The following is a 12,311-nucleotide window of genomic DNA, read 5'->3' as shown; positions in this document are numbered from 1 at the left end:
TCTCAGAGACTTAGGAAAGCAGAAATTTCAATTCACAGTATTCTCTTCATATGAACCATTATTCAAGTAAATCCGCAAAAGCATCATTATTCATAGTTCATCATATTCAAACTCACAAGCTCCTTTCAAATGAGGCCTCCGAGAGTTACTATATAGTGAAATCACACCAAATCTATTCTAAAAACTGTCAAGAAGCTTCGATAGGAAAAGGACTGCCTGGAACTTCAACACCAGAAAACTTCACAATGATTTCATACTCTCCTTGTTCAGGACAAACGTACTCAACCTTCGTTACATTATCACCACCCTTGCTGAATGAGATCTCTGCTTTACTCGGTCCTTTCATGGATACACCAACTGTGCCAGGACCAGCTTCTTTTATGTCAACAAAAAATTCACTGCTCTTTCCGACGGATCCTTTCAAAATGCCAGGGCCATGCACCTTCACTTTCTCTGGTTCACCATATGGACCCTTGTGACCAGTATTATGAGCAACAGCTACTTTAAATGGAGATCCTGGTATATCTTTTCCACCCCAAAGAACATGAAGATTGTAATCCCCTGGTGCTTTGGGCAGAAATTCATAATCAAACCCTGTTTTGTCACGCTTGCTAGGACCAATATCACACTGTGATGCTCCTTGGATACTGAACGACAACGGACCATGGCCTAAAACACACAAGCATTAGCAGTAACAGCAAATCAATATAAACTGCAGTTTACATGAACACCTGATACTACTGTACATCAATTTGTACGTTTCAACATGGCTCACTACAACACAGTGGTGGCATATCCGACCAACACTTCATACACCTACAACTACAAATTCAATAATACATACACAGACATGGCCATAATTATGGAGCCACCCCTCACATCAGGTAAGACAAGGATATCAACAGAACATTTAAGATTGTGAACATACCTGCTAAACAGCATAAGCTGCATCTGATACTAAATCGAATCATGCCATCTGGGTTTCTATATTGTTCTGATTGAACGTTTTGACATTAGCAACAAAAGAGCAGCCAGACTAACCAACACCACCATTACCAAGTCAGAATTTTACTCTCTTTAAGACACACACACACATGCACACACACACACACACACACACACACACACACACACACACATTGTCAAATTCTCCAATACTTGGTTGCTCCTCCTCTCGCTCACCTCATGGCCTCAGTTCATCTTGGGCACTCTTAGTTGATACCTTTCCCTGGGGTATTGCATGCCACTCATCTGCACTGCTTCCCACAGCTCTTGTTCGGTTTCAAGGTGATTCTCCTTTGCCCAATCTTCAGAACATCCATTGCCTAGGTGAGCGCGAGGTGTGGATTGTCGAATAGTCAAATCTTCACCGACTAAACAGTGAGCATCTGGAAGCATGACAAAGCTCACAATCTGTTAGTACTCTTCAGAATTCAAGCAGCCATGTATGAGATAAAGAGAGCCCACACCTTGAAAGCTAAAGTAGCACCAAAGCATAATGCTCGTTAGATGCTGCACTGATGGCTGACAACATAATCTGCACTAAATTCCTCCCTTTTCTGCACCACACATACAGGTAGCATCACTTCCGACACTGATTCCACCTCATTGAAGAAAGACAACATGTTTCCAATCCTCCAACGTCCAGCCACGATGGGTGACCACGCACGCACATCAACATCAGATTCACTGATGTTTACAAGTCAACTGCGGCTTCTTGTGTGGACAACTTGCATGAATGATGAGCACGAATTCATTTCTCCAGAGATGGCAAGTGATGGTCCTTTGAGGCAATGACCTCCCACATGTAGCTAAAAGTCTACCTTGCAACTGTCAGTCTGATCATTCCTGTCAGTGCAAGCCGTTCAAGAAAAACATCCTCTCTGGCTAATGTTGACCTTTCCCTCCCATATTGCTCGATATAGTCACTACCACTTTCTTCCAACCATTCAGACACTTCTGCACTGCCCCACAAGACTTTCATACGAATCTGGCAATTATGAGACAAGCTCAACTGGTGGAGAACCTCAATCCTGTCTCTTGAACATGGACCGAGTTCGTAAGCACTTGCCATTAGATGAAACTTTACACAAGAGAATATGACAGTGAGATACAGAAATAAAAGCTGAATGCAACTTGAGAGAAAGCACAGATAATTTGAGAAGACCACTGACCATTTCCCGCTAGAAATCGCTTTGTGCTCAATCGAAACAGCTGATTCTCTATAACAGTTGCAATATTTCTGTACATTGCGACAACTTAATTAAAGTCAATGTGTCAGCAACCTTTGCTAACTGGAATGCGACAGAAAGACTCTGGACAGAACCAAAACATCACAGCTGAACAGTGACCAACCAACTTTATTCCCAATGACTGGTCTAAACCAATCATGTTGTGACGTCACAAAAGCAGATGAAAATAGACTCACAATAGCAAGTACACTGAACGTATAGTCTCTAATTAATCTTTTGAGCATTTTTTCTGACACAGAAAGTCATTTTACTTGCTTAGGAGCTCTTTGAAAAAGATTTTGATTATCAAATTTCAAGTTTACTAGTTGAACTGACAGCAAGAAGCAGTCATGTATCTCAACAGTTCACACATCACACCCATTCTTAGATATGCAGATGGCACAATCGCATCCATTAGGTCTCCACTAAGACTTGTTTAATTGTACGAAGTGCAGCTGGCACTGTACACGTAAGTACTTGCAGTGTCTAAGAAAAAAAGTTCATTCATTTTTGGATCTCAGTGACCTGCTCAGGGTGGCTCCATAATTATATCTGTAACTTAAATGAAGGACAACATAAATATTCATTGACCACAAAGGACAATACCACACCTCTTCTAATCACTTCTCACACAAAAGCAATCACAATGTGAAAAACAGTAATGCAAGACTCCAGTTTGTAGTTAACACTTTATAGCTACCCAATACAAGGTTTAAATTATAAATTCAGTATAGCCTGGGGATTACATGCTTTTCCAGACAACATCTCAAGCAGTGCTTCACCAATCAATGACAACCCTCTATAACCCAAACACATCTTCAATGCATAACAAGTATTACATCCTGGAAGTTTAGCCATTTAATATCTTTCATACCTCTCTCCACATAACCATCACTTTACTGTTCACACAATAATACTGCACTCACTGAGTAAGCTTTTAGAATTAATTAAGCTCTGTCCCTAACACTTGGTCCAGTCTCTCTTCATACCTTCAAAAATGCTAACAAGCATTTGTGGGAATGGCCTTCTGCTACTCAGCAGCTAGACTTCTCAGTCTGCCTGTAAGAATGCTTAATTTAACTTTCTTGCTCGAGTAGATCTTAGACCACATGTTGACACACTACAGTCTATTGATGATCTGTTTCAACTCCCAGACAACCTGAGGCATGTTCGATTGACCTCTTCCACAAGAGACTGAAGATTTGGAAGAAACTTTGGAAGAAAGCTGGAAGACTGGAGTCAATTGAATGTTGTTAGCTTGCTGGAAGAAAGCTGTACCAATTGTGCACGTTCAGTTAGTTGTTTCTCGATATCACAGACGTTTGCAGTGTTGCTCCTTGTAATCTCGGCCTCTTAGATCTTATGAACAACGAAAAGAGATGAAAATAATACCGGAAGATGACTGTTGCCAATAGACAATCACTGCAGAGCATGTGGAGCCATGCCTCTCCTTCGGACCCTTCCAGCCAGAAGCTAGAAGAACTGGAAGTCGCTGTAAGAGTCAGGAGACATCAGTGATCAATCGAATGCGTCTTTCAAGATGCCCCCTTCTTCCCATTATGAAAGACGTCAATCGAACGCACCCCTTGTGACCGTCATTGGCTGCCAAATTTCTAGGATTAATTAAGTTAACATTTTAAAATATTGCTACAGTTGTTAGAGCAAGTAAAGTAAATAAAGGGATCACTTCTTCTCATCACTGCCTCAAGATGTGAAGTTCTCAAGTAAAAATAAAGCCCTATTTCCATACATTAGTGTAGGTACTACAGTTCAAACATAAGAATATGAGCTTACTGGTAATGATCATCAAGTCCCTAACCTCTACCAGTCTTCAAACTCAAAAATTCAAGTACAATTAATTACTTGATCATCGCAGCCAAAGCCTGATGGGATGAAACAAGCTTCCTTTGAACTAAATCACCTTATTCTGTACAATTGCGATAAAGAATAAAAGTGATAAATGATACACAGAGTGCTAATCAAACTCACAAATTAACACCAAACTTTATACTAAAAATTGAACTGCATAAACAGTAGGAAAATACAAGCTATGTGTGCTCATGTGTACAAGTGTCAACTGTGACACTGCGTATTTGTACACCAAGTCAACTGACACAATATTAGCTATGTACATAGGGTAATCTGGGGTATTTCCGCACACAGGGCAATTCCGCACACTCTTGAATTCAATTACTTCCCATTTCTTTCAATGAAGAGGAAATGGAATGTGTGAACACTCGTTGGATAGCTTATCGTTCTGCGCTTTCGGTAGCGCCAAAACACCTAAGTTTGTGAACCGGAAGAATTTTCTAGCTAGTGTTTTTCATGCAAAGGTGAGCATCACGTTGTAGAACAAACTGTCTCACTTTTAGCTAGCAAGTTGTTTGGTGACTTTATACTTTCCAAAGATAGACACACCACCGTCTCACATTTTAGCTAGCAAGTTGTTTGGTGACTTCATACTTTCCAAAGATAGACACCACGACTACTGCTCATGGATATCGCAGAAGATAAACCACCAGCTGAATTAGCCAATCACGGGAAACTTCTCGTCATTTATGGGGGCCCTAGTAGGGTGCACCTGCACAGTGGATATCATATCATTTCATTGTAAACTGCTAAATATACTAAGCAAAAGACCATCAAAGAAGCAGGCATGGGTTTGTAAACGGTGCAGAGCCTGAGAGGAGAAGCAGAAAACAAAATCAGTAACATCTAGGGTAGGCTCGAGTGTCCAGCCGGTCAACTCCCCCCTAGAGAAGAAAGGTCTCCTCCACAGGGTCTTTCTCCTCCATGGGGGGGAGATGACCGCCTGGACCTTTCTCCTCCACGGGAGAGGAGATGACCAGCTGGACACTCAGCCTACATCTAGGGCGGACCATAGTTAGCATTCGCAGAAAACCTACAGAAACTTTAACTTTGCTTTGTGTATGCTCAAGTCGTAATTCTAACCGTTAGTAAACTACACACCAGCCAGGTGTCATGTTGCAGCCATCAGAGAGAGAAACGGCAACTGTGCAGACTAGCCCCACCCCTGATATTTGAACCTAAAGCGGGTTTACATTAAAGACGCAAAGCCTTACGTGTTTGCGTTCGCGTCTTGCGTCTTGCGTCTCCTTGCACCTTTTTTCTGTTCACATTAAAACTGCGTTTACATTTAGATGCGTTTGCGTCTTGCGTCTTCTGGATAACGTGCTAGCCTTTTGTGACTTTCAACAACATAATTTAACGCACGCTACAAATTTTTAAGAAGCTGTTTTGCTGATTGCAACCTCGATTTTGGCGCTTGCATTGTGTCTTAATTAAACGACAACAGAGGAAAAGGAAGAGAGAACGGGTCGCTCCAGTTCCTGCCAAAAGGCTCCAGCAAGGAGCCTATCACAATTTGATAGAGGAAATGCGTCTCCGCGATGTAAAAATACAATGATACAAACGAACGCTCTCAACTAGACGTTTTCTTTCATTAGAAATACGGGACTATCATCACCCCACAAGTCAGGTTGATATAAAAGAACGCGAGACGCAAGACGCAAGAATAGAAACCGAGTCTATTTACTTGCGTCTCTTCACGTATTCGCGTTTTGCGGTCGGCGTTTTGATGTGAACAGACACGGAAGGACGTAAGAAAACGCAAAGGACGTAAGGAGCACGTAACACCTCCTTACGTCTTTAATTAATGTAAACCCAGCTTAATTACGCTTGCTTGCCTATATAGTTGCATGGTGCCAAGAACAGCAGTCCACGTATACTGCAGTAGTAAACGAAGAAACCATACGCAGGTAAACGCGGGACGCAATCTCTTCCAGAAGATACGGCTCATCTACTGGTGAAGATAGTAGCTAAAAAGTGTGCGGAATTACCCCGGATTACCCTAGTTGACAAAACAAACATTCTACCTACCGCCGTTAGATGTATCCACCGAGAAGTAACACGGCTTCAGAGCGATTCCTTTGCTTAGACCCGGACCTGTAGCCTTGCATTTGGCAGGAAAGCTAGCAGGCACAAAGCCTGGGTTCTTTGTAACGGCAACAGAGAACGGCGAACCTGGGATGTGCATGCCATCACATTTGATAATTAGCTGATAGTCGCCTTCCTCCAGCGGCACGTAAGTTACAACAAAGCCATCTGGTTTGTGCTGACTTTCGAGAACAACCTTTGAAGGCCCAGATATTGCCATCGTCAGCTTTCCTTTCTTCTCGTCGATAATCGGCGGCATCTGAACATGGAACTTACACACCTCTCCAGTGCGTCCACAACTTAGACCAGAACCTGACGCCGACGGCTGGGCACTAGCCATCTTAGATTGATCAACAACCTGTACAGTACTAGTATACACACACGTACGCAACCTGTAGCGCGCGCTCCGACAGCTGTTACAGCGCGTTAACTGTGTACAAAGTGTACGTGATACAGACCAAATGCGAATCCAGATCGTTCGCGAATGCGCTAGACCATTTACGAATTTTTATACGGGCTAGACGATTCGTGGACTGTCAGACAGTATGGGGACGCGAGCCAGACCGTTTGCGAATCTAGATTGTTCGCGATGGGTTAGACCATTTGCGAATTCGCAAATGGTGTACGTTGACGTTTCACAAGAAAGGCAGGAGCCACAACAGACGGGGAGTTTACGGCGTTACAACACACCTGTAGTCAGCGAGACACCGGCCGGTGAGTTTTTCATTACACGAACATATCCTCTGTGTTTCTTCATCTAAATGATATCTCGACTTGCACTATACATTTAGAACAGACTCTGGTGATTATTTAACATCCGTTCTATGTATATATTATACTCATGCATGTGTTTGGCTGTGTTCTAGAGGAGACAAATGATGTAGTTTTCTGGGTCCTGGTGTTGAAGAAAGATGAAATTCTGGGTTGAGTGTCTCTAGGATCAAGGACAAGTGATGTCGTTGGTTGACTTGATATTGAACTAATGTACATGCATTAGATTGGATTGTCGTTGTGCAGACAGCTGTGGTACGTAACAGTAGACCCAAGTGTTGTATTGTAGAGATATGTTGGAATAAGTCCAGGTGTTGTAGTATCTGATGGAGCTTTAAAGGATGCAGATGTTGCAGATACAGATTCATGTCCTTGCTTTTGTTTGGTTGTTGCACATGGTTTCATTCTTGCAGTGCTTGCCATGATGGCATTTGCTGTGGCAAGAAACACCACTTCGGACACAAGGACACACTCTAGCCGACAGACAACCCTTTTTGCATTTACAATGGTATGCTACACGTTTCCCTTGTCTTGGTCTGGCCAGTCTTGCTGCTTCTCTTAATGAAATTTGGCTATCACTTTGCCAGTTATTGTCATCGAGACCTTCAATTTTCCCAGAATACTTCTCCAAGGTGTTTTCATCATACAGCCTGTCTATAACTCCATGCAATGACCTGTTTTGAGAATTATGTTCCTCACTTGTTGAAAAACAAATTTGAATTGCTGCACGTACCTCAAATGGTACGGGAATCTCTTAGTCCCTATAACTTCAACTATTACTGCTGGCAGCCTTGGAAGATCAGAAGATGTTTGGTCTTGAGTTGGAATCTTGACCGTGACATGTTCTCCTACAACATGAGCTTGTAGGCGCACACGCTTGTTTGTAGTGCACTAATGCTCTTTTCCTCATCTGAGCATGCTGTGCACTTGTCCCTAACCAGCCATCTGAAGTAGCAAGTAAGATTTAACACATGCACATCAATGTGTGTAGTATTCCATACCTCTGGTGTCATCATCGCTAGTGACAATTTCAGAAGCACATTGAACAGTAGAACTCTCAATGACACTATCATCAGACGGTACTGTACACACTCATACTGGTATTCATCTGAATGAACAGTATGTACACAGTCACTCAAGCAATTGTGCATGGTCTTAAGACTGTTGTTGGGTGTCACCTCACCTTCACTACTCTCCACTGTCTTAACACCTTCAATACTATCTTTAGCAGGACCAAACTCAATTCTTCTCTCAATTGAAGGGTCCACAACATTAAAATTGTGTGTGTGTGTGTGTGTGTGTGTGTGTGTGTGTGTGTGTGTGTGTGTGTGTGGTGTGTGTTTGTGTCAACAAGATGAATACATTTTTCTGTTGGCAGACCTTCTTTACTTTCTGAGATTGTGCTGACATTGTCTTCACTGGCAATAAACTCAAAATCATTATGGCAATTGTCACTCTTGTTCTTAGCAGCAGCATCACTAACACCGACTACTGGTACATCAGAAACACGAAGTTACCATCACATTTAAGCATGTATGTATGTTTCACACCTTCATTACTTTCTGGGAAAGTACTGGCATTGTCAAACACATCACTGGCATCAAACTCAAATTCATCGATAATGGGAGCACCATCAATATAAACTAGTTTACAATATAAAATTAATGGAAACTCTACAGTACCACAAAATCTGTATATTTAGCTTTGTAGTTGTATGTAACAATATATCCATCGACTTATATTAGTCCATTCATCCATCCATGATGTATGCATCCATCCATCCATCCATTCACCTATCCATTGATTCATTTGTCCACATATAATCCTCCATGCACATATACATTATAATTATGTATTCAATTGTAGATTCATGCAAGACTACATACGATCAGGAATACTGCTAGCATCTTGCAAAACTTTCAGCACATCGGCTTCATCAATCTCCATCTCACTGCAGCTTGGAAAAACTCCAGCAAGTGCAGGTTGGCCAAACACAACTTCACGTGGTGACGTTTTAATGGCACTATGCCTTTGGGTATTCATAGCATCTTTGTAAAGAAGAAAAGAAATATATATGCGTTTAGCTATTGTACAACTTTCAATATGAAGACAGTTTTACATTGGATCGATTGAAGATAACTTGACCATCCTGTTCCTGGGTACTCTGCTCTTCTAACTGCGAGCATGTGATGGACAGTCCTTTGTGCCTGCTCCACAAGACCCTGCAACTGTGGATGACAAGGCCGGCCAGTGATAATCTGGCACTGGCCAGGCCATATTCTAACAACTCGTCGAATGATCTACAATGAAGAGATATGACAGTTGATATATGTCGTGAAGCAAACAAATCCAATATTTCACCTTATTACAAAACTCGCTACCATTGTCGTGCTGTAAGGTGACAGGTAGGCCCACAACGCTGAAAACATGTGTTATTAAGCAATTAACCACTTCTGATGCTTTCTTTCTTTGCTGTGACCACAAAAAATTGAACTTTGTAAAGTGGTCAATATAGTGCCCTATCCATTTGAACTTTCCATGACAATCATGGCTCATGTCTATTAGATCAACCTGCCCTCTTCTCATAAACCCAGGAGACAGGATTGGCTTAATTAACAGGAATAATAGACTTCTGAGTTGTATTACAGGCACACAGTAGGCATGTCTTAACAAATTCTCTGACAGCAGGCCTTGTAATGCCTACGTATTGCTCTTTCAACCTACAGCACATGTGCAAGTGTTATAAAAGTGACACACATTCACATTAAACATGGCTAATCCTGGACATGGGATGTTGAGAACAGTCCCCCCCCCCCCCGTGGTAGTGTTGCCAAATTGCCCCCATGCAAACACAAAGTTATTAACATGTTCATTAGTCATGCCAACATAAATTTCATCCATGCAGAAACCAAGCAGTTAATTCTCACTGCAGTCAACCCATGACACGGCATGTATAACTTATCCTTCCAAATCTAAGAAGTGCATATCAATCCAGTAGGTGACCCCAGTCTAAGAGCAAAACCGTTACACGTACATCAGAGAATACTTTCTGATATCCGGCATGTACTCTTGTGCCTTCATGAACGATCTTCAAAACCTGGTATATCTCAGGCACAGTTGCCACCCTTCTCCAATTTCCCAGCAATGAAAACTTGGTTTCTCTGTCCTATTGAAAAGAAAATATAATATTTCAAAGAGTTTGGGTCAAATGAAAGCATTATGAACGCATGTATAGTTTACCGAGAAGGATTAGTAGGTTTCCTCAAACATGAGTTCCCAAATTTTCTAGAACTTACTATTAAATGAAGTCCATTCTGAACACTGCAGGATTGAGTACATTACAAGAAGAAACATCATGATCATGCCCTGACAAAACACATTACATTAGTCACTCATAATTAAGTCAAAGAGCTGCTGCAATCAGTTGTCAAATCATACATGTTTGGCTAGCTTGCTTGTTCCAGCTACTGTAGTTACCAGCATATATGCAGTATGCAATAATACCATATGTTAGAACACATCACTGTAACTCAGTAGTAGATAGTTACGCCAATACAGCTTTAATATAATATGATTGTAACGATTGTGGTTCTACCTTGCCACAAATGAACATTTTCTTGGAACAAGTGTATTTTATTAAAGCAATTATACCCATAATATACTAAAGCTACAACACGTAGCCTTAATGAGCATACAGCGTTGTCATCTGACTAAACTTCACATTCATTAGAATTTAATCTAAAATGATATACCACTGTATTGATGAACAGACATGCAATTGAGTACTGTACATGTCCATTTACACAAAATTGACTGCATATAATAAAATAGTAACAAATTTTTAAATTTTTAATATAAAAGGTATGAAAAACAAAATTCTATAGGATGTTTAATTGACGTTTGTATCAATTTAATACCTATTAATTAACTTAAATCATATTGCTATTACAACTGACCTTTGGTGCTGGAGCACAAAGAACACCTGAAAGACCTAGTAGTGGAAGGTCCACCACTGAGAATCCTTTGCTTTTGACATAAAAGCGGAAACGTGCCGTCTCCGCACGTGCACTGGGACTGCCTCGTAGTACCTTGTGGATCTGTTTGGCTTTTGCTTCAGCTAGCAACTGAGAATTTTGCCTCTCAGCGAGTGACTCCAAAACCTCACGGAAGTTTTCCTTGCGCTTGTTTTCGTCCGCCGCCATACTACGATTATATCTCGCGCCAAATTTCACGCAGCGCACTGGCCATTGGCAAATCGTCTTGCCGGTATACGTATGCAAATTTGCAAATGGTCTAGCCCATTTGCGAGCAGCCTAGATTTGCAAACGGTCTGGCTTGCGTTCACCGTCTAGCCCGTATAGTACAAATTCGTAAATGGTCTAGCCCATTCGCGAACGGTCTGGATTCGCATTTGGTCCGTATCATACGTACAGTACGAAAGCAGTCAGAGCTGGCTTTTGCAGCTTTTTTACTAAATACAAACATCTTTCTTCTCATTCTATATTTTTCAAACTACAATTGTCTAGAAGATCAAAATACGAGTCCATGTCTAGGCATACTTCAATTCCATTTAGCTAGACACGCAACGATATATACCGTAGACAGCTAGTATCTATAAAGTCACAGTAATTCATCCTATGTTTGAACCTTGAAATCATTGAACTTGGATAGTTAGCAGTCAATGGTTTCTCTTTCTAATATCAAGAATGTATGTCTAAGTCATGTCATTCTACACAACTAACAACGTTTGTTCATTGTCATTTCTAGGCTCATTACATGAGTCCTCATTCCTTTCGGATTTTAATCGCGTCACTTCGTCTGCTAGAAATTGTAATGGGTCTTCAGGTTTCTTTTGAACGATAGTAGTCGTTAGAGTCTGTTGCAAAACAAGCATATACCACAAACTCGTCAATGGCCAGCTGATGCATGAACAATTCACAATGCAAGCTACAGATCTATGACAACTCTATACCTGAAACAAAGATATAATTTTGTGCTTCTCGAGATATTTAACCGCTTTTTCGTAAGGCCCATCTCCTTCTGCTGTTACAACTGGTTGCTCTTCTTCTGAAGAGTGACCCTCTGAGTCGGTAACAACGAGCTCCTCCAAATCGCCATCTGTAGGGGTACTTTCGTCGCTCGAAGATAAAACAGACTGTGTCCTTTCCATAGAATAGTAATTAGGTCCGTAGGTAAGCGTGTAAGGTAAAACAACAGCTAGGATCGGGCAGCAATCACTGTGCAATTGCCATGGCAACGACCACATGACCTCGGATTCCGACGCTCTTGCATTCTCTAGCTAGACTGCAAAGATATGCCGCTTAGTGACATGCCGCTTAGCTTCCCAGCCCA

The 12,311-nt window shown here is 41.5% G+C and overlaps 2 protein-coding genes across 5 annotated transcripts; both read right to left on the bottom strand.

Annotated features, from left to right (window-relative positions):
• Nucleotides 1-25: 25 nt before the first annotated feature.
• On the bottom strand, nucleotides 26-6,587 carry LOC134180642 (filamin-C-like). Its single transcript, XM_062647838.1, has 2 exons — nucleotides 6,132-6,587; nucleotides 26-669 (listed from the first exon to the last, which is right to left on the bottom strand). The coding sequence occupies exons 1-2, from the start codon at nucleotides 6,526-6,528 to the stop codon at nucleotides 188-190; spliced, it is 879 nt and encodes a 292-aa protein (XP_062503822.1). The 5' UTR covers nucleotides 6,529-6,587; the 3' UTR covers nucleotides 26-187.
• A 321-nt stretch (nucleotides 6,588-6,908) lies between these two features.
• On the bottom strand, nucleotides 6,909-11,686 carry LOC134180641 (KRAB-A domain-containing protein 2-like). 4 transcript variants are annotated; one of them, XM_062647835.1, is made up of 10 exons: nucleotides 10,200-11,686; nucleotides 9,994-10,125; nucleotides 9,321-9,679; nucleotides 9,079-9,259; nucleotides 8,846-9,007; nucleotides 8,510-8,602; nucleotides 8,143-8,450; nucleotides 7,961-8,067; nucleotides 7,693-7,904; nucleotides 6,909-7,633 (listed from the first exon to the last, which is right to left on the bottom strand). In XM_062647835.1, exons 3-8 carry the CDS (start codon nucleotides 9,543-9,545, stop codon nucleotides 8,032-8,034), a joined length of 1,005 nt encoding a protein of 334 aa, XP_062503819.1. In that variant the 5' UTR covers nucleotides 9,546-9,679; nucleotides 9,994-10,125; nucleotides 10,200-11,686; the 3' UTR covers nucleotides 6,909-7,633; nucleotides 7,693-7,904; nucleotides 7,961-8,031. The 4 variants fall into 4 exon arrangements, with proteins under 4 accessions (XP_062503819.1, XP_062503817.1, XP_062503821.1 ...); XM_062647833.1 differs by having other exon boundaries at nucleotides 6,909-7,904; nucleotides 10,200-10,325; nucleotides 10,916-10,941; XM_062647837.1 differs by having other exon boundaries at nucleotides 6,909-7,904; nucleotides 8,143-8,447.
• Between the last annotated feature and the right edge of the window lie 625 nt (nucleotides 11,687-12,311).

This window comes from Corticium candelabrum, chromosome 5, assembly GCF_963422355.1.
Source record: "Corticium candelabrum chromosome 5, ooCorCand1.1, whole genome shotgun sequence".
Taxonomy (NCBI): Eukaryota; Metazoa; Porifera; class Homoscleromorpha; order Homosclerophorida; family Plakinidae; genus Corticium; species Corticium candelabrum.
Note: the sequence above shows the minus strand (reverse complement) of the source record. Positions and strands in the feature narration are given on the sequence as shown.